General features: G+C 44.6%; 1 protein-coding gene and 1 long non-coding RNA gene across 3 annotated transcripts; one reads left to right on the top strand and one right to left on the bottom strand.

The window, feature by feature from the left end:
• The first annotated feature begins 221 nt into the window (after positions 1-221).
• On the top strand, positions 222-5,898 carry LOC139052720 (uncharacterized). Its single transcript, XM_070529762.1, has 2 exons — positions 222-498; positions 2,048-5,898. Exon 2 carries the CDS (start codon positions 2,419-2,421, stop codon positions 3,628-3,630), a length of 1,212 nt encoding a protein of 403 aa, XP_070385863.1. The 5' UTR covers positions 222-498; positions 2,048-2,418; the 3' UTR covers positions 3,631-5,898.
• Positions 5,899-17,876: 11,978 nt separating this feature from the next.
• LOC139052719 (uncharacterized) lies at positions 17,877-22,875 on the bottom strand. Of its 2 annotated transcripts, none has more exons than XR_011510028.1 (3): positions 22,440-22,670; positions 22,202-22,370; positions 17,877-18,043 (listed from the first exon to the last, which is right to left on the bottom strand). It is a non-coding gene; the product is annotated as an uncharacterized lncRNA (long non-coding RNA). The 2 variants fall into 2 exon arrangements; XR_011510029.1 differs by lacking the exon at positions 17,877-18,043 and adding an exon at positions 19,787-19,905 and having other exon boundaries at positions 22,440-22,875.
• Between the last annotated feature and the right edge of the window lie 4,758 nt (positions 22,876-27,633).

Raw genomic sequence — 27,633 nt, 5'->3', positions numbered from 1 at the left:
TTCCCCGCAGGCCGGCTGAGGCCGGTGAACAATAGAAGGCACCATCCACGTGACCTTGCGTTCCCGGATGTTGGTTCCCTAAGTTGGTTTCCAACTCTCCCTATGAGGCCACTGAATACCTAGTGTGTCACGTGATTGGGGAGGTTTCTTCCCTGTATTACTGCCGGAATATACAACAATCCTAGCGCGTACAATGACGCAGAAACCACGTGCTTCTAAACGCCGTCTCTCCGCTTCGGAATGGCGCACGTCTGTGATCGAGCTGCCATCGGCGATCACGATCGTCGCTGCGAATTTTGCAGCAAACTGTTCATACAGAGGAAGAACATGCTGCAACACATCAGGAACGTTCACAGAATGGCCGTGGATGTCAAGAAATTGATGAAATGCGACGTATGTGGCACTTCCCTGCCTACAATGGAGAAGTATTCGGTGCACCAGATCGCTGCGCACAACTTCGAGGCTGACTACGTGCACCTGTGTTCCGGAACAATAAGGGTGAGGAACCGTTTTATTAAGTTTATTCTCAGTCATCGCAAGCAAATGACGTTTAAACGCAATATTATATGTCGGACTTTTTTTAATTTCTTGTTGCGCAGTGTGCCTCCAAAAGCAGTTGTTTACACCTTGCGGGCCTTTGTTTTTTCTTTCTCCATCTGTTTCGCGAAGAGTATCTTTTGCGCAAGTGCCTAATTTATTTCCTTGGGGTATGTTGAAGTTTGTATCCTCGTTAAATATAATTTGTTTGTTTATCCATATATATATGGTATAGTCATGTGTGCGCGCTCCCAGCGATGCGCTACATGACATACGTTTGGCATGGTCTGCTTTCCTGCCCAGCAAGTGGAGTGAAATTTGACGTTTGCACATCTTTTTTTCTTTTTTTTAAGCGACAGGAGTAAGCTGTTCTGCGTTCTGACGTTGCTCTGTGCCACATGCGTGCGTGGCCTAGTCTTCGCCTCAATGCACGTTGCAATGCGGCAGAGACGCAGAACCGGGACCATACTTGAATTTGCGGATGTCGCCGGGATGGTTTCCCAGCGTATTGCTGGCAAACTCTTTAGTAGTACATTTCATAGAATAGAGCGAAATGTGACGCTCGCGCACCCTCCCCCCCTTCTTTTTTTTTCTTAAACGAGAGGAGGGATTTGCTCTGCGTTCTCACGTTGCTTTGCGCTACTTGCGTGCGTGGTACAGTCTTCGCCTCAGTGCCGACCGCAATACACTTGCAATTGCGGCTGTCAGCGGCTTGGTCTCCCGGCGTACTTTGGGAAAATTCTTTAGTAGTACCACAGTCCTTCAATTGAAGGACTCTGGTTGTAGATTTCATAAAATAGAGCCAAATTTGACGCACGCGCAATCCTTTTTTCTTTAAGAAGAGTGTGTTAGGAGGCTACTTGGTAAGACATCTTTTTGTGAACTTAAACTGCGCTTGGGAAAAGACACCAACGTAGAAGAAGACAGCACGAACGCAGACTAGCAACTGGTTTATTGAAATCACACATAATGCTGCCTCTTCGAACCAGGCGCATGCCCAAGCCAGATCATAACCGCGTGACCATGGAACACTCCCTCGCCAAGCCCCTATCTGCAGTAAAAATTCAAGCTCTTCTTGAAAAGAAGGAGCTTTTCAAGAAGAAACTGAGGGAAGGGATTCACACTGTTCTGGGGCGTAGCTTGTACCACGTGCTCTCAGTTCGTCTTTGTCTTATCGTAATAGCATTGCTGTGAATGTACAGTCTGATTCAATATTGAGGAAGGAGTGAGCATAGATCATGCTTAAGTTTCATACTTGTTTCTTATTAAAACAAAACTAATATGATAACTTTTTTGAAGTTATGGCGCATTGCATATTTGAAATTCAATTTTAACAGAAATTTGAGCAATATCAAGGGTGACCTCATGACACAGTCGAGTTGAAGGTGAGGGAGTAAAATAAATGCTACGTTAGCCTGTGTCCAAAGCCTTCAAAGTGATTATTTTTGTTTGCATCTCTCTCCCCAAAGTACTTGTCACCATCTAATGCTATTTTGTGCTTTTATTACAGAATTTCATGAATGGAAAGCAGAAGAAGAGGGTAGCCAAAACTGCTGGTTCATTTTGCCCAGGGACCCCAAAAAGCTGGGCAGTGGAGAGACAAGGATCCACTATTACTGTAATAGATCAGGCGAGGCAAGGAAAAAGGAAGGTCATAGTGACCGTCTGGAGAAAAGTCAGGGGAGCTGTAGGTCTGGTAAGATATGTCTTTCATTTATTACCATCACAATGGACAACACTCAGAGTCCGACACCTGAAAGCACCACCATAAAAGTCAGGTATCAAAGAAACCATTATGGTCATAAACCAGAAATTCAGCACTTGGGAATGAGTGACAAGTAAAAGGCCAGCGTAGCAGAGAACCTAGAAAGAGGTGTGCCCATGAAAACCATTCTAAAGCGAATAAGAACATCTGTGGCATCCAAGCTGAGGCCAGTGCACTTGGCAGAGTGCTCAACCCTGCATAACATCAAACGGCAGTTTAACATTGCTGCTCCTGAACGTTGTCACACTAATGACGCTGTTAGTGTAGACATGTGGGTGCTTGTGATGAAAGAAAAAGGTGAAACACTTGTCTGCCTGTACAAGGCACAAGGTGCAGTGGACCCAAGTGGTACATTTTCTTCAGCAGACTTTGCTCTTGTTCTGATGACAGAGCCTCAGAAGGAGCTACTAGAAAAAGTGGGCCCTGCAGGGACTGTATGTCTTGACTCCACACATGGAACTATAGAGTACCTGTTTGAGCTGACCACTCTTCTGGTGCTAGATAAAGTAGCATCAGTTGTAGCTATAGCTTATTTCATCTGCAACCAGATGAACGAGCAAACTTTGACAGCATTCTTCAAATATCTGGAGTCGGCCATGGCCAAAAAAGTGGCCGCTAAGACATTGATATCTGATGATGCCTCGCAATTCTACAAAGCATGGTCCAGGGTCATGGGTGCCGCAAAACAGAAACTTCTCTGTGCCTGGCATGTGGATAACAATTGGCGTAAGAAGACACTCGAGTGTGTAGAGAGACAGCTAAGGCCACATGTTTACCATAGTGTGTGGCTACTCTTAGAGTTCCACGCGGAAAAGGCATTTGAAGATTATTTTAAGCAATTCCTTTCTAGTGAGGAAGAAAAACTGAGGGACTTCCTGAAGTACTTCAAAGACCACTATGCAGTTAGGCCGCAAGAGTGGGCCTATCGCTTTAGGACTAGAGCAGCTGTCAACACTAACATGCACCTTGAGAGGAAGCACAGGACGTTAAAGCATACTATGCTGGAGAGAAAACAGAATAAGCATGGTGACAAACTAATTTCTGCCCTCATGGACTTGACAAATCCTTTTTTAATCAAAAGGGCTAGCCAGATGATAAAAGGGGCAAAGGGTAAGGAGCTGAGAACAATTCAGAAGAACCACAGGTCTGGCAGTGAAATGGCAGCTTGTGCCAAAATAAATGAAGATGGCATATGGACTGTGCCATCTCAGTCTATTAAAGGGCTCTCATATAAAGTGTCAAAAGTGAAAGATGGTGCCTGCTGTCCTTTGAGGTGCAAGGAATGCGCAGTGTGTGTGCAAGCACAGTCACTGTGTGGTCATCGCTAATCCAACTAGCAGCAACAAGGCCCATGAGAGCTCACCCAAAGAAGCATGTGAGGCAAGTCGGGCATTGCACATTGTATGGAGTATAACAAAGCTGGAAGCAGCCAAAGCAGTGTCAAGCTCAACACTCTTAAGAGCAAAAATGGACTCAGTCAGACAGGCAATATCAGATGGTGAAGTCTCTGAGGGTGTGGCTGAGAAGGCAAACAATTTGTTTGAGCCAGTTTTCATGCTTGTGGAAAGTGAAAGTGACCCAAAAAGAAAGATGCCAGACCATTCAAATGAACCAGCCAACAAAAAAGTTGTGCACCTGTTAAGATTTCACTCTACAAAAAACCCTAGATTGTCGCAGCCATCATCTAGCCTTTCAAGGCCCACTGAAGCTCAAAAGGAAGTCCTTAAATAACAGCTTAGGGACAGCAACATAGAAACTGAAGAGATAACCACGTCAGCAGGGCACGATTACTGGTAACAAGCCTCCAGTGCAGTTAGGAAGAGAGAAGCGGTGCAGTAGTGCTGTGCTGTCATGCCTTATAGAAGCAGGTTGAGCGCTCGCATATAAACAAATCATGACATGTGGTCTCTGATGATTAGCCCGTCTGTTTTTGTCTGTGGTGTGCAGCCATATGTCACAGCTGGATGGTATGTGTGTTAGAGCACGAGAGATGCCTCCATGCTTGTTGTATGAGCTGCTGGTAAGTGTTCTGTGAAAATAGGTACAGACCCAGTGGTTATCTCTGGTATGTGGCAGCTGTTGGATAGTAGTGTGCTAGAGCACGCCTCCATGCTTGTCATATGAGCCGCTGGTAAGTATGTCTGTACATAGGAAGCGCATTGGACGGTATGTAGTGTTTCAGTGTGCAAAAGCCTCCAATGTGTTTTTCTACTTATAAATTTGTGTAAACACTCAGTAGCGCAGTAGTCATGATGTTGCACTGCTGAGCTCAAGCCTGCGGGTTCAATTCCAGCAAAGGTGGCTGCATTTCAGTGGTGGTGAAATGAAAAAAAAAAAGCATGTAGTTGAATTCAAGTGCACATCACAGAACCCAAGGTGGTCAAAATAATACTGAGTCCCGCACTGTGGCATGCCTCATAATTTGATCTAGATGTTGTGTTCCATGTGATGTTCTTTATTGCCCATTTGAATAAACTTTTATTTTTCAGATTACCAAAATAGAGGGTATATGCAGTGGTGTTGTGTGCAGTCTGGATAAGTTGCTCTGGTCATGAGCACTCCATGAAAACTTCTGCATATTTGGCTGCAGCAGACAGTGTCATAATGATAGTAAAGACTATGCAGAAAGCTTTAGGCCACTCTACATATCAGATCAGTTTAATATTGCATCCCTTATGGTGCTTATAGTGGCAGAATAATAATTGGCAATGCTTCCTTACACATTTAATATTTTTCTTTTTTTGTTTTGGAAGAGCAACCTTGGAAGAATAATCTACAACAATGCTCCTACCTTCTCTTTCACTGTCTCCCCATTTCTTTTCTACACTTCAACTTCATTCTACGCACTATCTTATTCTCCTCTTCATCCTACATTGATGGTGTGGGAAGGTGAGCTAAGCGTGCATAAAGATTGCTGTGCAGAACTTAATTGCAGCACTGACGAAGACAAATCTTTGTCAAAAGGTTCATTACAGCTACATTCCCCCTCCAAACACTGTTTATCACTTCAAGCCTTCATATTCCTGTGAGCTTTTGTCTTGTTTAACGGTTGTAACAGTCATACTATTTATTACTATCAATAGCCAGCATACATTTAGCACTGCAAAGTGCTGTTTAGAAGACGTGTGAGTTTCTACTTCCCTTATGATAAATACTCCAGACATTCAGTCTCTAATTTATGAAAATCTTTCAAACATTACCAGTGATGACCACCATATGGGTTAATGTCGGCATGGGACTGAGGCTTTCCCGCAAAAAGAACAGTTATGTTTTGCTCATATCATGTGACTGACAGTTTCTGCTGTAATTTTTGCACTTGTCAACTCCACTGTGAAGAGTTCGTTTCTGTGAATATGTGCTGGCCTGATTCTTCTTAATCACGCATTTCAGATCTTGTGCTGTGAGATGAGGAGGTGTAAAATAAAAACAACGTGTAGATTTCACAATGCCTTTAAGAAACCACGCAAAGCTTGGAGATGAAGCATTACATGCAACTTGAACCAAGTGTCTGGACACAGCAAGTGAAAGTTGTTTTGTCATGAGTGAGGGTGTCGGCGTTACTTGTAACTGCCTTTAAATAAAAGTTTGTTTCAAAACAGTGGCTCAACTCTGTGTTCCCCCGGTAAAAGACAAAACCATTGGGATTTGCAATGCTCTTTTTAAACATAATTGACCAATATGAATAAAAAAAAACTTTATGAATCAAGATATAAGCTTGCCATACCATGAAAACACTTGAAACTCCTTTTGAGAAGTTTACTCATACGCGAACACATTATAGCAATTATTTTCAATCGTATACCCACAATTTGCCTCGTCACCATGTCAAGTTTCAAGGCAGATTTTTTTTTAGACTCCAGGAAGCCGTATGCTTAATTCTATGCATTGTTTACTGCATTGCATTTGATTTTCTATAACAAATAAAATCGAATTCTCCATTGATTGCACCGACGCTCATGTTATAATTATATGCTATTATTATTGACTAGTCTTTTATATATATTCTTGGAGGGTGGGGGCTGCACTGGTGGCGTTCTACGAATTTGCGCCGCGTGTTTGTGCGGGTAAACTTAAGCGCATAATTTTTTTTTTGCGCGTTATGAAAACAATGCACTGCAGGTATTTTAATTAATGCAACGAGCTGTATGAAATATCAGTCAAGGGGTTGGAAACATCGCTATAGAGAATCCCGACTATTTTCTCTTGCGTGTGTGTATTTGGAGTTGATGCACAGTTTTCTTTATTTACTTATTTTACATAGAATAAAGAAACGCGCTTCCGCGCGCTTGCCAACTCGATCGCAAGGGGACAGCCTGATCAACATCAATATCAGCAGCAATGGCGGATTTGCGCTTGCCGTGGCGCTTGCGAAGTTTTCAATAGTTTTCGCCTTTTAAGTGATTCTTTTGCTATTTTAACGTGTGGAGGTTCATTGTACGTCTGTTTTTTCAAGTTTGGCATGTGTTTTAACACATGTGAAGGTGTAGTCTTTTCTTCTTCAGCGGATATATGTACAAGACCCCGTTCACCGTCTATCAGGTAAGATGTGTACTATCGGCCAAAAAAGTAAACGGACCACGGCACAGGTGGCCGGAGCGGCTGCGGGGCCACACCGGGGCGCTGCTATCTCGCTCCGCGCGCTGACGGCGAGAGTGCCCCGGGTGACGCTAGACTTCGCCCTCACTCTCGCGGGGTGCCTTGTCACGCTTGATAAATGTCTAGTGCACCGTTCGGTTGCTCTACTGCTGGCAGTCGCGACGAAGGAAACCGTGCATTGCCGCTAGTCCAGCACATGGCGCTGTCGCACAGGGGCGGACGGCAGCCGGACAACAAACCGCGGCACTGAGAAGGAACGGAGATTCGTCCTGATTGTTGTTTTGTTTATATTCACCGTATCTTTTATATTAGTGTACGTCGCCGGCGTCCACCGCTGCTCGATTTCAGGCAACGTCGCGCAAGTAGCCGCAACGGCGGCTACGGTGACGTGCGTTTTTTCACGTCGGCGCGATAGTCGCAGGTGGCAAGGTTTACTGCGGGCACGGCTTTGTCGAGATCACTTTTCCGTCATTGTCTCCAGTAGTATGTGTACTATTGACATCAGCGACGCCTCTGAAAACTGCTTTAATTAGATACTACAATGCGTAGGTCGTAATGAAACTTTACAAAAGCATGGCCAGGAAGAGAAAATTAGGAAGACGAATAGGAATAACTATAGTCAGTCATGAAAGTTTATTCATGGAAACATTCCGTGGCTTGAAGGGGTCCTCAGTGCGATGAAAAGTTGCCGTCGACCGCGATGACTTGGCTTACTCGCTTTGGCATCGAGAGCGCCGCCGCTATAGCTTCGGGCGTCCACGCAGCGCTTCCAACTCTCTAAGTTATCGCGATTACGTGAAAAATCGAGCGTCACGGTAGCCGCCGTTGCGGCTACTTGCGCAATGTTGCCTAAAATCGAGCAGCGGTGGACGCCGGCGACGTACACTAATATAAAAGATACGGTGAATATAAACAAAACAACAATCAGGACGAATCTCCGTTCCTTCTCAGTGCCGCGGTTCGTTGTCCGGCTGCCGTCCGCCCCTGTGCGACAGCGCCATGTGCTGGACTAGCGGCAATGCACGGTTTCCTTCGTCGCGACTGCCAGCAGTAGAGCAACCGAACGGTGCACTAGAAATTTATCAAGCGTGACAAGGCACCCCGCGAGAGTGAGGGCGAAGTCTGGCGTCACCCGGGGCACTCTCGCCGTCAGCGCGCGGAGCGAGATAGCAGCGCCCCGGTGTGGCCCCGCAGCCGCTCCGGCCACCTGTGCCGTGGTCCGTTTACTTTTTTGGCCGATAGTACGTATGCTACACGTAAGCGTAGTGCTTCATTAAGCCACAGTGCACTACAAAGTTAAGCATGAACGGTACACAAAATTCACAAGTTCTAAGTATTGCCAAGAACAACCATTGATTGGCGAAGTTCTCACAGGCGTTGCAGAAGTTGTTGGGCGCGGCAGTGCTGAACGTAGCGTTAGCGGCTTAAATCGTGTTTTTTTTTACTAGTAACAACGTGTTACTATTTCATATTATTGGCGGCGTCTCCAGGACACCAAATCGGTAACGGGGACACCAGAGCTAGAACCCGGACTGGTCCATGGGCTGGGGCTCGCCGAGGCCTGCGCGTGCTAGTAGTATATCTATGATGCCCGTAGGCTGTGTGCAAGTCGTACTTCCCGAATTTTCTGACGCATTTTAAGATCAGCTGTCCGCTTTAGCGGACAAAAAAGCAGGAGTCAGGGTGGTCCGTGGGTTGGGGCAACATAACCTGCTTCCAGTTTGGGACCGCCCTGCTTCCAGTTTTGATCCCTCCGCTACCCCTTGGGTACCCTGCCGCCTCCTTGATTATAATCTAATGCTCTCCTGAGGCCTCTGTTTGCCGGTTACATGTGCCCTCCTGGAGCAGTACTTGTAAATGAATCCGATCTATCGTCGCAACGAAAAAAGCGCCCCGCGACTCCTACAACACCAGTCAGAACCTTGCCCATTGGTTTACCTATGTGTGGCCGCAAATACCTGAAACTCAATGCCAGTTCAACATATTTGTTGGCAAGGGTGTCAGGTCGTTGCTTTGTGTGGAATCGGCCTTTTCTCAATTCTTAAGAATTTAACTGGAATGCACCTGACCAGTGCTGCTCTGTGGTGCTTGCCACCAATCCCTTGGACAGGGAAGACATGAGTATGCCTGTGCATACACTTTATACGCAGTGGTGTGACCGCTTCCTTTGGGAAACTACCACGTTAGCGATATTGTGAGCGCAATGTGGCTTTCCTTCATCTTCCTCATCCATACGTAGTGTGTCGCTTCTTCCTCGCCATAGCTCTAGCTCGGCAAGAATAAAGCGGTTCCTTAGAAGTGCTGAAGGTGCTGGGGTTCTGCATACCAAGGGCGTATAAGGTAACAGTGCTTGTGCCTTTAATATGTCGCATTCGATCATTTTGAGACGTGGTGGTGTTCATGCGTTAGCACAATTCCAGGACATCTACAATGTAAGAGGTTCATGATTCTCTAATTGTATACTCTCTCCAGGCCTTTCTCACAACCTCAGCACAAGTAGTGGGAGCATAAAAAAACTGACAAAGCTGGTGCATGAATGTTGCCCAGTCAGAAAGATCTGGCTCTTGGATCAAAGCCAATTTTTTTTACATTGTAGAGGCAGACGGGCATGCTGTGAAGTTTCTAAGAACTGTCCCACCATTGCTGACTCTGTTGTACATTTATCAAACCACTTGATTCTCACCAAGCTCAAGCTATGGTGACAAAGACGCGCCACATGCTTTACAGTCACATATTGCACTCGCAATACATCTGTTATGCCAGTTTGCCGAAATGAGCATGCACAGTAGTGACGAATTGACTATGCGTGCACAGGGATTTGCCTTTCCTGTCCGATGGGCTGTTGGCAAGCATCACAATGCTACACTCGTCAGGTACACCTCAGCTTTCAGTATGTTTACATTCGGTTGCATGAACATGGAGGGAGTGCGTTCGCTGTAATCAGTACCACACATTTTGCTAATGTAGGCTTCAGTGGCTTTCCCATGCCTCCACTAAATAGTCGGAATACTTCCATGTATGATAGAATGATGAGCATTTAACCTCCAGACATGCAGCAGTCTTTACACCACTGCAAGGCAGAAGCAGCCTTCTCACCATGTTCACGCTCAAATAAATCCCATTATTAAGGCATTTTATGGGCCTCCCAAACCGCCTGCACCACCTGAATGATGTCACTTGTTGTTGCACCTGGCTGTTCATTTCATTTGGCATCCTCTGTTCGCACATATTCGTTTCCAATAATTCAAGAAAATTGCAGGGCTGGTTCGCAATCTTTTCTGTTTTCCTTATTTTTTTTATGGCCTTGTAAAACTGAGAAACGATAATGAAAAAAAGAAACAAAGGCTGCCTTCCTGTTCACCAGTGAAAGCATTGTTGCTTAGAAAGAGGCGCAGAAAAAGATGTATATGCATGTCGGACAGCCTGCACAAGGTTTTATCTTTGTCTCTTCAAACATTGCGTACCTGCGTCAGTGGACTCGCTGTTCTGTAGCATTATCCCTGGCAGCGGAAGCACTGTCCCAGAGCTCTAAAGAGTCATCGGAAGCACAGTGCTAAACCTTCATCCTTGAAATGTGAAGAACGTCACTGGACAGGACGAGAGATGACAAGGTGAGACTGATTGGGGCAATGTTGTGGTGATGGGTGCCACCTGGTTGAGCGCACAGTATGGTCCCCTGTCCGGAGAAAAGCTTTTCTGGGAGCTCTACACAGTGGAAAGGGGACCAGAGAAGTACAAGCGCACCAGGGGAGAAATGAAAGTCGCATTGTGAAGCATGGTACTGTCATTTCTGGTTGCTTCATGACGCAGTAATGATAGTCACAGCACAATATTTTCAATTTATTCTGGCAACGCACAATATGCAAGTGAATGCTGCTTAGTCTGATCATGTGGCTGCGTTTCAGTGCTTGGATATTTAAGGCCACGTTGCAAAATGCACAAGAGATTTATAATCGACTTCGTATACACAGAAAATACAAGAACAGTTCTAATAGCACTGAAAAGACAGAGCATTCATGGCGTCGTTCAAGCTCAGTGTCCTTGAGCGTGCACAAGAACTAGTCTAACTGATGTTATGACTGGCCTGTGTGGTCAACGATTTGTGTCGCGCCACCAAAGCAACAGTGAAAGGCTGGACCCTTTAGATACGCCGAGCCGCCTGCAACCGTTGGAAAACGCCTAGGAGGCCCCAATAGCAATAAGACCTTATCATTTGTGCAGGCATTTTCGCCTTCTTACCCACGGCTTGCACAACACCCTGATGTCTGCTTAGTCTCCACAGTGTTGTCTCCCTTCAGCAAGTGGGACGATTAAGCTTCGTGTGTGCATTCGTTCTTTCTCTTCGTCCTCGGCAGGGAAGATGCCAGCGTTGTGTGCGTGTGTGTGTGTACGCGCATGTCAGTGCCTTTCCTTCTACTGAGCCAGTGGGGGTTAGAAAATTCGTTGAACACTTCCATGTATCGAGCGGCAGCCGCCAGCGTGGAGAGTGTTTTCTCTCTCCTTTTCTTGAGCGAGGGTATTCCAAACACTATAAAGGACGTCTTCGCTAATGGACTTCAGCCTTCAGTTTTTGAGCAAACTAGCATGTCTGTCGCTCACCATCGGGAAACTTGCAGAGTTGACCACTCCGTAACAATGTGAAGTAAACATTCATTGCTACTCGTTGAATTGTTGCCGTATCTCCTGCCTGGCCCCCTCGGCACTCATGAGCCGCTGCAAAATGCAGTCAGCGGCACGATCCGACAACCAATGGTAAGCTCCAGACCACCAAGCCCACGCTACTTCCACAGTCTTGGGTTCCCATCTTTAATACGGAGCAGCAGCAAAAAAAGAATTGACATCTGTGAATAAGGTATGCGGATGTGGGCTGCTTCCCTTGAATATAGGAGGCAAATGCCTTCAGGAAGTTCAGTTGCACTTTGTTATATGAAAAGGCGTCTCACCAAGATTGGAAGTTGCAAACCGACAAGTGCAGTGCATAGATCACACACTAACAATCCTGTCTCCAAATTATCAAAATGATGCACAGTGGGAAAACAACTGAAATTTTAAACAAAAGCCATCATGGTCTCAACGAAGCCCTGCTTCAGCCAGAGTCAAGGTTACATGCACAAATGTCTCTATGTAAAACGTGCTGCCTGCAATATCACCAACCATGGCACGTGACTTTCGTAAGCCAACCAATGTTAAATGCCATCCCTGGATGTGTGCCCCACAGCTAAAAAGGAAGAGAAGAAAAAAAGGAAAGAAAAGACGGCTCGTCATGCGAGTGTGACGTGAACCCTTGGCTCCGTCATGGGGGAAGATGAAGAAGGAAGATCACTTGGAGGCAAAGGGGTTGAGTGCCGTCACTTTTAGCACTCACCTCCTGGCAGCTTGAAAATGCAACATTTCAATTTCCTCCATTTCCTTTAATAATGAACTAATTAGAAATATTTGTTTGAGGAAATGCTCCCTTGACGGCATCTTACAACTTCCAATGTACCTATAACTAAAATTTGCCATGGTGCTTAATGAGAGGGGCTTTTCTGCCCAAATTAGATCCTGCGGACTATAGTACTGTATGGAAAATATGGTACATGGAACTGTAAAATTTAATTTTCCACAGCAATTTCTACCTGTGCAGTTGGAGTTGGCTTTGTCATAGCATAGATATGAGGACCGTGAAACAACCTTTATTCTCTAAAGATCCTGTCCTGTAGTATATTTGAGCATTTACATAAAGGCATGGAGACCCTCAGTGTGTTGCAATCTAAGTGGCAGCATATAGGTGGTGTGTGCTGCCTGTAGAGATGCCACTGTAAGCCATCTATATATTGGCGGATTTCTGAATTGTGGATGGGAGAAGGCTCATGGCTGTTCTGCCTTTGCACCAAGCACTGCAGAACACAGTGCTACAATTTTCTGTTTGTGCAGTTCGAAGAAAATTATTTCTGCAGTGGCAGTGACTACACAGAAAATGCACCCTACGAGGGTGGACAGAGTTCCAATGTGACTGTGGTTTGAAATGGTCCAGCCCCTGTGTATATAAGCACCGATTTTCCCAGACAAGTGTGACAATGCCTGGCTTTGAATGCAGTGTGCTGCTTCATAAATATTGCAGTTGCCCAGCACTAAGCTGCCTGGATTATGTGGTTGCCATAATGACTTCTCTGTACCCGTGGGACAAATATTTGCACTGGAAATAGCGACAGCAGCCATGCATTTCCTGCTGACATAGAATTAGGTTCCACAATGTCATCTGATGTATGCACATGCTGTGATGTGGTTGGTGTGGCCATGCTCTTTTTTCCTCCCTTCAAGTATGCTGGTAAACTGCCACTAGTTACAGATGTCTGCAAGGAGTGCACACTGTGTGAGTGCTGCACATGAATTGAAATTACGTGATGATAAAGGACACATTGAAAGGTAATCTGACAACACTTATCAAGACTGTCTACAAGTTTTCTGTGAGAGATTTCCTCAGGGTTGACAAAAACCATCTTAGGGACCATTTAATGGGGTGTTACCGCCCACATTATGAGATGGAAGAAAAGGAAGCCATTAGGATTTCTCTGGTGGTGCAAGGTGCTCAAATAGATGGCTTTGAATTGCAGTAGACATAAATATTATCATTCTTTCTGTCTGGGCACATAACTTCTTTGCCAACCTCTCTGTAATCTCTGCAGCACATTAATTTAGGATAGTAACTCCACTTTGACGCAGGAGATAAAATAGCATACCAGACATGCTGACCACACTGACTTGGAGAGTGCCACTTTCTTAAATGTGGCAAAAGTCTGTGTTTTGGGCGAAATAAGAGCTCATAGGCAATTTTTATCCGTGATAAACAGAAATATGTGCTGCCAGTGGTCAGACATCATTGAGGTCGAGCTTCTCAAGCAAGTAGATGCCATCGAGAAGACCAAAGAAGCCAGTGATTAGCCATTGTGCGCAGCAGCTTCAGATGGCAAAGTCCAGCTGGGGTTTCTCTGCACAAGGTCACCAAGTGGCATTCCTAAGCAACAGATATTTTTTACCCTAAACTGCTACCCTAGAGTGGCTGGAACATGCACCGTTCGTTCCAAGCATGCAGCTGTTATCAAAGCTTAGTTTAGTCAATTATTGAGGCTTAAGATGGTTTTAATGAATGTACAGTAGGAAACAATTGTAAAAGAATGTAAAAAAAATTTGAACTGTGTTGACTCTTTGGTGGCATACTGTTGCTATTCCTGAAGTTACGTCCTCAAATGACTTATGCTCCAGGTATTTGAGTAAAAACTATGGGTGTGGAAATATCAATTTTTTAATTTCAAAGCTAATTCGAATAATGAAACCTAAGTGCGAAGCAAATATTTTTCGAATATGAATACTATTGGTATTGCAAAAATCCATTTCTTTTCACCAATCAGAGGTGCAAAATAGTTATACTACATAGACTGCATAGCAAATAATGTACAGGGATATTATGCTTCGTGGTTAACAAAATTCTCTAATACAACACTTTTGTTTGACAATGTCATAATTGTAGTTACTTAATGTTTCATGAAGCAAGGACAACAGCTCAACATGTTCGAAGAGCAGTGACACCTAGTGCATGTCACCATCGATTCAGACATCAAAAACAGCTGCTTAAGTGTCTGGTACCAGCAGGTCGCTCTTCGCAAGCCGAGCCAACAGTGGGCACCACGCTTACACCATCGCTCAAAGGGATCTTCTTTTTGGACCAAAATGTCATCATGCAAATATCTTTGAACCTGCGATTGTGGTAGTGAAAATTTCTGCCACGAGTGAAAATTTCTGCTGGTTGATAAGCTCATCAGAGTCTTTCCACAGTGCTGATGTGGAAGTGGCCCGTTCAGAAGCTTTTGTTGTTGAATGCATACTTCGGTTCCTTGGCGATGAAATTACCCTTCCTTTCTCTAAATCCAAGGGCGAGATCTCGCATTCTGAATGTTTGCTTGCGCTCTCATTATTCGCCTTCACAGTGCTTTCGTCAGCGGTCGTCTGCTTGGTGAAGCGGGAGCGCCAATTGAACACTGCCTACTCACTGATGTAGGAGGTGAAGCAAACATTCAGAAAGTTAGAAGCTGGCGCAATTCCATCCCAGGTTGTTAATCCAGTTTGACATTGAAGCATCCTGGTAGTATTAAAGTACTTTAGAATGAGGTTCCAGAAGCATTACCAAGTTTGCCACTTGGTGAAATTTGTAGTTTGGAACAATTTAAGCTCTTGGCGAGATTAGCAGTGAACACAGAGGTTTTCACATGGCGATTGGTGTTGTCCAAATGCATGAAGAGGTCACAGTATAGGTACTTAAGCTAGTGTTGGGTAACCATAAGCACCCGCAGGGGCCCCGTGACAGTGTTTCCTTTAACTTCAGATATGCTTCACTGCATGATGATAAATATGCTTCGCCGCATAACACGACTTTGCTGCAGCAAAGGTGACTTAAACCGACAACAGCCGAGAAGGTGCAAATAGCACTGCGCTGCCTGGTTCTTGCTGTTGGCCTTATTTTTCTTCTTTTCACAGTGTCCTTACTGTAAGTGCACTCCAGAGTTACAATGCAGGAATATGCATGTGTGCACAAGCTTTCTTTCAAGAGTAACTCACGATCATAAGTTACGTCATCATGGTTTCGTACTATGTTACGGCATCATAAGCGAGACATAATAAAGGGGGCCCCAAAGGCTGCGGGAGAGACTAATCTTTTGTGCGAGATTGTGCTATCCTTGCTGCACGCAGTGCAATATTATGACTCTCATGTCTATGGTGGCATTGTCGATTATGAATGTTTCCTTACTGCGTTAAAAAATGTGTAGTGCATCTTTCAGATAATAATGGCATTATAGCTTCAGAGTTGTTCCAAGTTTTGGGGTCTTGTTCACTAAAAGTACATTATTAGAAAAGCTTTAGAATGTCTAGGTCATAATTGCATTTGAAGAACTAAGTCTTCCTACACATAGCAATTAGTAGCTTACTGTGCGATGTTGAAGGTGGTTTTTATTCATAGGCCCTACGCAGAGAGCAGCAACACAATGCCTGGCATGTGACCAGGGTTCGTAACAGTGTTTGCATTTCCAGTGCTCGTAACCGATTCCAGTATTAGTGCATAAATTTGCTTTATGAATTCTTTGTAGACAGAAGGTGCTTGAATATTGGTTGTATGAAATGCTCCAATGCACTGTATACGTATAGGGTGTCTTTTATTACCATACAGATTTTCTTGTTTTCAAGTTATGAGCGCGGAAAATGTGGCATTCTTGCAGAGGAATTCCTCTAATGCACTCTCATTTCTTACAAATCTTGAAAGTTGCACCTAATTCAAGATATTCATCATTGAATTTCACTGGTAAATCGAGGTAATATTGGAACTGAGTGTGCTGGGAGTGCAGAAAAGAAGGTCCCGCTATCTCATCAGATGGAAACATCTTGGCCAGTCATTGTAGCTGCTGATACGACACACTTTGCCTGGCAAGCATGTGCGTCAGTGTGCCATATCAGGCTATCATTTAAGCTTTGTCCCACACTTCTTGACAGGGCACTGCTGCCTGATGTGGAGGAGGATGCACCAAGTTTTGATTGTACTCAATTGAGCGCGATAATGAATATCTAAAAATAAGTGCAATTTTCGAGATTTAGAAAAAGAAAGGGTGTGCGTTCACATGCGACTGCCTCCAAATATGCCATTTAGGAGGCTGCCGCCAAGTTACTAATAAAAAAGTGACTGAATTTTTCAAAATTAATTTTCTGAAACTCGCATTATTAGCAGCATAGTGTGTCCACCTCACCTAGAAACTCCTTTGCAAAAACGCCGGGCTCTCCGTGCTCAAAACTTTTTGCTAAATATCTGCATGGTTAAAAAAAAAGTAGATATGCACAATTGTTTATGCATGAAAGTCGTACACTATCACTTTTCAAGATTTTTGCCCTTCTATGCAACACCAGAAAAATTGGAAATAGAAGCTTCAGGTGACCTATCTGATTTGTTGCAAGTTGCATGGCCATATTATTGTTTTAATTTTTCGCTATTACCTTTTACTGTGATGTCGCCACTGCAGCAGCTCGATCTCGATGGCTGTGGCTTTTCATTCCAGGTCACAAAGCTGCACCCAGGTAGAGGCAGATTCCAAAAATGCTTGTGTACTTAAGTATAGCTGCACATTACAGAATCCGAGGCCCTCAACAATCATCCGTAGCCCTCGAGTTCCTTATATTTTATTGGGATTGAAGAGCAACGTTTGTGCTATATCCCTCTATTTCAGGCGAAATAATGTGCATGCAAAATTATATCTTCATTACTTTACACCATAGTACCAATATCTGTCGTGCGTTGATTTTTGATGTCTTTGCATTTGCTGTAGCAAGGATTTTTAATCAGCCACAAAAGAAAAAATAAATGGTCAAAGAACCAAGAAATGGTGTGTAGCAGCTCCCTTCTTTTTTTAATTGGCGGCAAGTTTTGCACTCGTTGTGTACTTCAAAAGAAGCGTTACCTTCCTGCTTTGGAACTTTGTGGTTTTGTTCTGCCAGCTGCTTGACCAAAACAAGCAAAATGTACTTCGGATATTCCACAATTCTGTATGCATTTGGTACAATAAAATTTGTTTCAAGAATGGACAAATGCAGTGATGGTTGTATTGAAAACTGCAACATGCCGATTTTAGTTTCATGCGTCATTAATTTTCTCAGAGCCCCAAAGAAAGCATGCGAGGTTTGAAAATATATCATGCGACGAAGTGCTGGCCTGCCATGACATTAGTGCACTCGGTCTAGAGAACTGATTGATGCTGCACATACATTGAACATGGTGGCCATGACCATCCCTCATGAATTGGCATTCCCTGCCTAAACCACCTCACCAACACAGCCTGTTAACAGCAAGAAAGCTGACGAGGCTTCCAAGAATTTCTTTGCACTATTAGTATCGCCCTACTGAAATTACTCTATTTGTTTGCTGACAATTGTCTTGACAAAAGTGGAAGCCGAATCGGTTGTGTTCGATCAGTTTTATTTACATACAACCTATTATAATGTGGACCTTTCTTCGCCTCTTCAACTGTTCCACAGCTGCTGCTGCCATCTTGCATGCCACATCGAGGAGGGGGGGGGGCAATGTACATGGCAGGTGCATGGGAGGATTTTCCAAGGAACTCTGGAAAGCTGTAATCAAATTGCGGGCAAAGTTTAAAAAGTCTTAAATACAAAAAGGGTGAAGAGTGTTGTAACCTTGTACATGTTGATGACACATGTTTCAGCTGCAGCTGTAAGTGCCTTGTCTCAACCAAGCTACAGTTCTTGCAATGTTCCACTTTGTGATACTCAGTATGAATTGATAAGACTAGCTGCTATTCTGGTGGTTGTGCAGGCCACAAGGGAACAGTGCCTGGCCTTTGTGCTCGTATGTGTAAATTTCTCTCTTTTGGTCTCGCCCAAGCCACACCAAAATGTTATCCACAAGTGTCGTGCCAAAAAGGCCTGGCAACATCTCGTATTAAGCCGTTTGACCCATTTTATTGCACTGATGCACACGGTGCAACCAAATGTAGGAAATGACATCGCCTAGCTGATTAGTAAATTACCCTTCTAAAATACCACAAGAGCAACTTTGCTGTGGCAAGAGCCTTAGCAAAAACATAAGAGACACAAAAATGAAGGAAAAGCGACACCTTCAAGTTCCCGCACCAACTCACCGTGACAAGCACAGATTTTGACAGTGTCTGCTTGAGCTTAGTTATTTGGAGATACATGCAGTTGAATGCTTTTACAAGCATTGAGATGCCCCACTATGCTAGCTTGCCTTTTATGGCTATAGAAAGTTGTATACTGCCACAAGTCTGCCTATTCCGATTAGAATCTATATTGAAGCTGCTTTGAGCAACAGGTGGTATTCTATTTCAGCGCTAGTGATACATTGAGAGCAGTGTGCCTGGAAGGAATAGACAAAAGCATTGCAGAAGCTGCAGTACTTTGTGCTCGCTGAATGATCACACGAGAAGGTAAAGATGCCATCAGAAAGCATCTTTCGTATGGAGTCTCTTTAAAAGAAAAACACTACAAGACATGGTGACAGTTGTGGGCAAACTAAAAATATAATGATAGTTCAAGGTGTGGCATGGCATGTTTATGCTATTTCTGAAAAAATAAACACGGCAAGTGTGTCCATGCCAACAATTGACACAGGATGTGCAGATGCAAAACTGCAATACAGCACCACGCCGTCAAAACAACAGTATGCAAGTGGTGGTCCAGCATCAAAACTTCAATGTCCCTACACTGCAACACTGGGAGGCCATGCTGCGTGACAGAAGCCTGGGTGGCCAGCAGGCACTGCTCTGTCGGGCACAGGACGTGGCAGCAACTATTTCTCCTAAGGATTCAATAAACGGATTTCTCTACCTCACGCGCCATGCGATGCGCCATGTGAGGGAATGACAGTGCCACTACTCTCACAGGATATGGATGGTGCACAACACCACCTTGAGCATCGGAGCTCTGTGTACTACAAACACAAGTGGTGCATGCAAGGTAACATTTAACACATCACTGCCAAATGCCATCAACGAACAGAAGCAGCAAAGAAAGCTGCTTACATAATTTTCACAGTGTGTCGGAACTGCATATTTTTTACATCCTGTCTGCATGCCGCATTGTTCATCACTGCTAAAAAGTGCATAGTTGCATGGTACTTTTTTTCGATTTTGTGCACTTTCTTTTGTCTTGAAAAAATAAAGCAGATGTCTCTCAATGAGCCGTAAGTACTAAAGTTGCTCAAAAGGGTAGTTTACTGAATTGATTGCATTTGAGTACTGCAGGCCTAGTTTCTTTCGGTCTTTTCTAAAGCCTCGGCACAAGTTAGCTGAAACACCCTGTATACTGGACAGCTTGCCTGGCTGCCCACACCGCCGAGGCGTTACGGTTTTGTGGTGCACTTGTCGCCGTCTCGTGGCACCGGTCGTCCATCCTTATCGCGCACACGCCAGCGTCGTCTGGTGTTCCAATTGGCTGCAGCAAAGCGGACAGCTCTGGCGGGCAGGAAAAAAAGTGGTCCGCGAGCGATCGGGCTTGCTGCCTCGTTTAACGCCTGCTTTTATCCGCCTGGCCAAGAGCTTTGCCCAGTTTAGCCGCTCCGTCTTCAGTGTGAATGTGCCTTTAGAGTAAAAAATCAACAGCTTACGCTTCCACATTTTTTGCTTGGTAGCTACATTCAATTTGCTTGCTCCTCGTCTTTTAGATGTCTAGGCTCCTCACATTTTAACGTGGCTGAATAGTGCACAAATCAGAAACGAGAGTTTCTGTGGCCTAGCCTTTTCACACTTGCAAGGATACCATCCAAAATTGACCTATTTTTCTTATGGGGTGCCCACTGATTATGAGGATGCTGACATCGAAGGATCTCGAGTGGTTCTCCAGCATTTTGGTGACAAACGGAATACAGTAAATGCCGAGCTACAACTGACTTGATATCTGTCAGCACCAATGAACGCAGTAGTTAGTATTCTCACTAAATTGAGAATCCAGCCCAACAGCAGATGGACACCAGTGGTTTGAATCCCCCGTGTTGGCAAATTTAACTGGCTGAAATCAAGCATTTAAAAGACGCACTTAGTTCCATCCCTTCAATCTGTGAGCATAATGAAGATCAAAGGTCAGGTTATGTGGCTGCAGCACCTTCTGTTCATGCAGCATACCTTGTGTGCAAGCCACATCTATTTACAACAGAAACAGCGCTTTCCACCCGTGAGCTAATGTTTGGAGTTAAAATATGGTAGAATTTTTTATCCAGCCAACGCGTGCACGCTGAAATCCAAGTGGTACAGCCAATATGTGCCTGTTTAATCACTGCAATGCATTGAGACACTTCCGACATCGCACGGCTGTACCAGAAAAGGTTTTAATTTTTTTCGCTCATGTACTTATGAACATTTATGAATGTACCTGCAGCTTTCGCAGGCTTTCGAGTAGCTCGAGCGTAAAGTGGCCTGTGTGTTATTGCTATTCAGCCGGAGTGCAATAGGAGCCAGTCAAATGAGTAAAACATGAAGTCAATGTGCACACAAAGACTACATGTACCCTTGCATGACTTCGTGCCACAGGTAGCCAACAGCTTCCAATTCACAGTTCTTGTAATATGCTTGTGGCAGCCATCTACAGTGATCTATTTGATTTAACGGGGATGTGTATGTTGGCTGAAAAAGAGAAAATATGCTAGGAAATATATTAACACCGATGGATGCAATATATCCTTTCCGGTAGAGTTTTGCACAGAAAAGTTAGCAGATTCCATGCATATGTGAAAATCGGTTATAAGTGAAGCCTTTGTAATGTTCAGTAAAATGCAACCACTCGTTCACTTCTATAACTCTGCACACAATGCATGTCCTGGTCTCGTTTAGTTCATTTTTGTCCATACTCGGTTGCTTTCGATGCTGACTTTCCGACTTCTCTGTGGCTGACTTCTTAAATTTCCTGTTGTATACTTAATTTCTTGCCTCTTCTTCTACGTGTCTACCCAGTGGTACATGTTGAGCTGCACTTAACAGGTAATCCAAGTTGCCATTTGGACACATGCCAAGCAGCACATATCCAGTGCCATACACAGTGACCAATATTGGCAGGACTGCAGCAGCCACCACCCACTGAGCAAGGAAGAGGAAAAGAGGGTTTCGTTTTAAGAACCGCTCATTAAAGTTATTCAATCAATCAAAAATATGTAGCAGCTTGCATATGTAGGAATGCGATTTATTCGCGATGCTAATAATTTGATCACCTGCTTTGGTAGCTGTGGGCACGAGAAATTTAGACACCTAACCGCACCAAAATTCAGCTATTATGAAAACGCGGAATTTCGATCAAAAGAGTCCATTTGCCGCTGTGGTGGTTTGAAGGAAGGCGACAGAATAAACCAAACATTGTAGAAACGGAAGTAAACAATCTGCGCAACCGCTCTATCGCGTGTTTGACAAAGAAATTGACGAAAAAATGTGCTTAACGTGATTCAGAAACATGTCTACACAGGAACGTTCAATGGTAGAAATTACACTTCACCGCTACAGAGTAGCGAAGTTGCCCTGAATAGTGGGACCAATATTTTCCGACCGCCCAACAAAGGGTGAAGTGCGCACAGTATGTACGGCAACACTTGCTTTGTTCACCGCAGTAATGCCACCCTGTAATGGAGACAACTACGACAAACGGTCCGCATTTCTTCAGCAGTGAGCAGCGAGAAAAAGTGAAACATTTTTTTACCGAGTCAGAAATAAGCCAAGCGTGTTCCTGACGGTATGTAACGGCATGCCGCTGGAAAAAAGGGGTCCATACCTCGGGGTTCAAATTCCGCAGACACGGCATGCGCTTCAGCGTAGCCGTCAATTTGCGGTTGAGCAAGCGACGTTTTTGCATTTTCTGTTCCGCATCAGCATCTTCTAGCCAGCGAGAGAGCACCTTGAAAACCAGCACGACGGGCGCCGTCTCGCTGAACAATCAAGGCCTAAAATTTAAAAGAAAACACAACTATTAGCGCTTATTGTTTCAAATTTTGTGATTTCAGTAGACTTACCTTGATGTTGTTGCATATTTCTTGTAGATCCATGTTGCTTTCACGGTCATTTCCGCCAACATAAAGAACGGCGAAATCGACACGCTCGAAGTGCATCGTGGAGACAGCCCACGCCAGCCGCACTGAATTGTAGCCAGCAAAACTGAATGTGCAGTCTTTAATAGACTCAATTAGGCGCAGGCGCGACCTATTAAAGAACTTAACCTGACTCGCCGACAATGAAGCCGCGCAAGGACGGCATGACTGAACACGATCCAGCGAGGCGTAACAAGACCACGCGAACGAACCTACGTGAGCCGGCAGAAACCACAGGGATTTAGCAGCAGCACCTAGCAGCGTCTTTCCCTAGGCGTACAAGTACCTATCTGGGGGCAGGGAGTACGGCACTGGCTCACGTCACATCCGGTTTGCCTCTAAACCGGGTACAGCCGGCCTGCGGGGATACGCTTCTGTTGCTACGCGCCGAGGTTGCCAGCTCCTGAGACGCTTGCTAGACTTGGTGACAGTAGTCAGTTTTAATCCGGCAACCGTAGCAGCATGGCGTCTCGCTTGTAGTGTCGTGATGTGTGCGTGCAGCCGTGTGTTTGGGCTTTATAAGTTGGTTCTTTAATGTATGTTGCGGGACGGTGTGTTGTGGTTCATGTTGGCCGTACAGGTGTTATGCAACCGAGGGATGGTCCTGTTGAAGTTTCCGGCGGTATGCGGTTTTCAGCGGTCACGCCTGTTGCAGGAGTGTCACTCGACGAGGTTACGAGCTCGAAGCTGTGGTCAGATTCCTCGTTGGCGTTCCGTAATTCTCTTCGCACGGGCGAGGTATGTTGCAAAAGCCGCTTTCGCGATCTATCGTCGCGACGATAGATCGGGTTTTTTTATTATTATAAGTACTGATCCAGCTGTAGGGCACATGTAACCGATAAACGGAAGTCTCAGGAGAGCACCTGAGATTATGAAAAAGCAGGTAGCGCAGGAACTCCAGGGCACCAAAGGGACAGTAGGGGGATCAAAGCTCGAAGGAGAACGGAACGTAGGTTGGCGCCGCCGAGGCAAGTGTGTGCCACGGAGTGTTCGCACGGACAGCTCCCCTGGCACGCGCAGCAGTGCCTCGCAAGGTAGAGATACCTTAAAGGCACCTGCGCCCATGATCTTTCTTTTGCCTCGGTGCAGTGAACACGATTAACGAGAATAATATGGAGGACATCCGGTACAGTCGCGAATGCGTCATGGCAAATGTAGCTCGCGTCGCCTGGGGTGTGTGTAGTAATATCAGAGTTGGTTGTATGAACATTATGCATAATACGCTTTGTTACGGTACCTTGACGGAATGGGTCTAGAGGACGGTGTTGGCATATTTTTTTCGTACTGCCCTAATCCTATACCCCCCACTACAAACACACACACATACCCCCCCCCTTTTTTTAATGTATACATACAATTCCTTACCCTGACGGATCATAGCCTCCTTTATTTTTGAAAAATAGAGGCGGCTATGGACGGATTGACCAGTTCAAGTTCCACGATCGAATTGTTTACTTCCATTTTTGTTGTAACACTGAGGACGACATAGAACCTTATTTTGTATATGTGAGAGAAGTATGTGGGTATCACGAGCTTAAGCCAATGTGCGATACACAGACAAAGCAGCTGCTACAACATGAACTGCATTGAGGGCCACACTACACATACAAAATTAAAGGTGTGAAATATAGGGGGAAGCTTCAAAATACGCTCTGTAGCACTGCAAAGTATAACATATATTGTATGTGTACAATAAATGTTCAAAAAACAATGCATCAATATCCCATTTGCCTTCAAGTTTATTATCAAGTTTACTGAAGTTTATTATTAGCATATGTACAACAGGAATCTACTGACACACCCGCAGTCAAGGTGGTTGTTCGAGGTGTGCTGGCTGCCTCAGTGTAAGAAAAAGAAATTGGGTGAATGTCGACACCAGTGCCACTGCTTCTTACCTCTCACCTGCACGTGCCTCCGCAGCACCTTTGTGCACAAGTGTGCTGGCGTATCGAGGCATAGGAGTCATCCGAGAGAAAGAGTATCGTTTACACGGAGAAGTGGCTGTTCACATTGCCTGTCGCTTTCCCTCAAATGTTTTCTTGGCGACTAGGGTGACACACCCGCAGTCAAGGTGGCTGTTCGAGGTGTGCTGGCTGCCTAAACGAAAGAAAAAGAAAGAAATTAGATGAATGTTGATACCAGTGCTATTGCTTCTAGCCTCTTACCTGCATTTGCCTCCACGGCGTCTTGGCTTGCAGAGTCTGTATGAGGGAGCTGCTGTGGCTAAGCGTAGGCATTGTCTAAGCAAAAAGAAAAGGCCATTCAAATGGGGAATTATGGAAATAAGTGCAGTTGTTATGTCTGCTTCTTGCACTCTTCTTGCCTAAAAGTTTTCAAACATAGTGTCCAGTACACACCAGCACTTTGACTGCTTCTGCTTTTTACCCCCAGGTGTTGCTGCGAGATCCTTAGTATGGCTGCGTACAGCATTGTAACACTTGGTGGAGGCATTTGAAGTGGTAGCCAAAAATATAAGAATCATCCCTGTCTGAATGAATGCTTTCAATTTCTGAATGCAGTGGTTTAATGCAAGGCCCCCCACATCTATGCAGCAAGTGCCATAGCTCGAAACTGAATTTTCCTTCAGCGTTTCACGAGGCGTCTGATATCTCCACATTAGATGTGATGTGTTTGCTTTTATTTATCTCAGCGTGGAGAGAGCATCATTAAATTGTTTTTCTTTAATTTTTGCGTGTCTTGTTTTTTGGTTTATTTCTGAATTTATCAAGCAGCAGTCTCATGATGCTAAAGTGACTTATGTAATGGCAATCAGCTTTCGTTTTGCAGAAAAACAATGCATCTCCTGACCCATTGTTTAACATCTCCTCACTCGCACAATTTTTCAGGGTATTCTACCTATATTGACTTGCTTGACCTCCACTAAACAGTCTTGCATTTTCTAATACGACTTTTTCCTTAAGATTATTCGACACTTCTCATAATTTCTGTACCTTGGGCTTCTGATACTCTGCATTCACCATTTTTGCTTGTTTCTGACTAGAAATGTCTTCTTTAATTTAGGGCTTAAATTTCGCCTTTGAAACACACGGAAGGGCTTGCCAATGCATATCGGCATAAAAGGGAAACGTGTTTCATTAAACATTTGCAAAATCTAATTGAAGATTGATCAATGCAGCTTGCAGTGTTATATGACTGAATGAGACATAAAAGTAACTCATCTCACTTGGTAAATTAAAGCACATATTAGTGTGATCTACAAGACACGTTACACTAACGCGGTGGGTTCTCTTGCTTATACAGCAAAATAATCGGTGCGCGAGAAAAAAATTATTTTTGCATACCCCTTGTACACACTGATTTAAGGAAAATGAGCTGGAGCTGTCCACATGATCTACTTATTTTACCTGCGAGTATGGTCAACAAAAATGTGTCCCAGCTGCTTAGTGGTATTTGTGATTATGTCAGTATTTCATATGTGCCTGTTGTCTAAAATAATTGAATTTTGAAAATGCTCGCAGGGATCTGATGTGCATATCTGCAGTTTATGGATACATGTAAAAGACTCAGCATCAAGTGCAAGTGAACACTGCACTTGATCATGCAAATTGATTCGCTGCACAAATTTGTGACCAGAAAATATATTCCACATGAAATGGCATGCAAGGAAGTGTTGAAAATATTGCACAGTTAATAAAACGCCTACGCTATTAATATGTGGTTTGATGCACTCGTTATGCAAAACGTAGGTGAGGCGTGCAGACAGGACACAAGAGTAGAGTATTTACAAGCAAACACGAGCGCCGCCCACTTCTCTACTCTTGTGTCCTGTCTGCACGCCTCACCTCTGTTTTGCATAATGAATCCTTACCAACTAGCTCAGCTTTCTGGCGTTCTAAGTCTCGATGCACTCGATTTCGTCCGCATTAGGCACTCGCCTCTTGATTACTTCGTGGCACAGAAATACTCGGCATCAGGCTGTTTTCCTGCTGTGGCCTTTGTAGAAGCATGATTGTTCAAAGTGCAACAATTAAACAGATTCTTTGAGTTGCTTGTGGCTTCGCCAGTACAATTCCGGTGCGCTGGTCCGCCCTCCAGCAATTTCCTACTGAAGGGAAACCTGCAAATAAAAACACCGCTCCGCATGCAGAAAAATGCTCTACTGAGACGCTTCTCAAACGATTGTGATGTACCACAAGAGCTGCCTACCCGCGTGATATTCTCAACAAGGAGATACATTCGTTTACTTACATGTGAAGGTATATGCCAGACCACTTCGGGGCTTCGGTGGCACATAAGGCACGAATGTGCCATAGCGTCTGATGTCGACGCGCGATCGCATGTCAAATCTAAACTGTACGAAACTACTACGCATCCAAAAACCCAGATTCGAAACCGAAATTCGCGTCATCCTTTATTGCATGAATTTGTACATCGTGAGTTACATAAGTCACAGACTTAGCGATCGCTTTCTGTAAACTTAATATTAACGCACCACCTTCATAAAGCCATCAGGTATGCGTCTTTAGATGACAAAGCATAAGGTGACGTGTACTTGTTTTCAGCTCTTTCAATAGTAACTGCGCTGGCCACATTGACCAGTAGCAACAGGGCGGCGCCCTAGAGGTTCCCACTTTTCCGGCCCAGCTTTTCCTCTAGAGTTGTTCTACTAACTCTATGCTTCCATCCGTTGTTTGTTGTCACCGACGCTTATGAAATCTGATTGTATGAGCGACGCGAATTGTCTAGTACTTACTGGAAGACACGCGGGAAGCAGAGATTACTGTGGAACCTTCGATTACTCATGTATAAAATCCGACGCGTTTCGCCGCTGATCAGATTTCGACGATCGCCGACTGTTTGCCGCTATCGTTGTGCATAGAGTACAACTTGCTTTTGTGGGCACAGGATCGCCCAATAAAGTCCGTTTCGTCAGTCACAGTTTTGCAACTGTTTTCTTCACCGTCACTACTACGTGGAAGACAACTGAACAATAATATGACAAAATCCTTCACACCATGAAGCTCACTGCAGGTTGCCTTTGCAGCGCCACTTGATTAGTGTCTATTTAGGAATCTCAGTAGCGCGAAGGAACACGACACAAAAGAAAAGCAGGATAGTCTGTCGACCTCAGTGTCTACGCGACAATGAGACATTCCCG

The sequence above is a fragment of the Dermacentor albipictus genome, unplaced genomic scaffold (genome assembly GCF_038994185.2).
Source record: "Dermacentor albipictus isolate Rhodes 1998 colony unplaced genomic scaffold, USDA_Dalb.pri_finalv2 scaffold_30, whole genome shotgun sequence".
Classification (NCBI taxonomy): domain Eukaryota; kingdom Metazoa; phylum Arthropoda; class Arachnida; order Ixodida; family Ixodidae; genus Dermacentor; species Dermacentor albipictus.
Note: the sequence above shows the minus strand (reverse complement) of the source record. Positions and strands in the feature narration are given on the sequence as shown.

Excerpts from the sequence above, each read along its gene's own strand:
- LOC139052720 (XM_070529762.1), top strand. The coding sequence starts at position 2,419 with ATGAAAACCATTCTAAAGCGAATAAGAACATCTGTGGCATCCAAGCTG.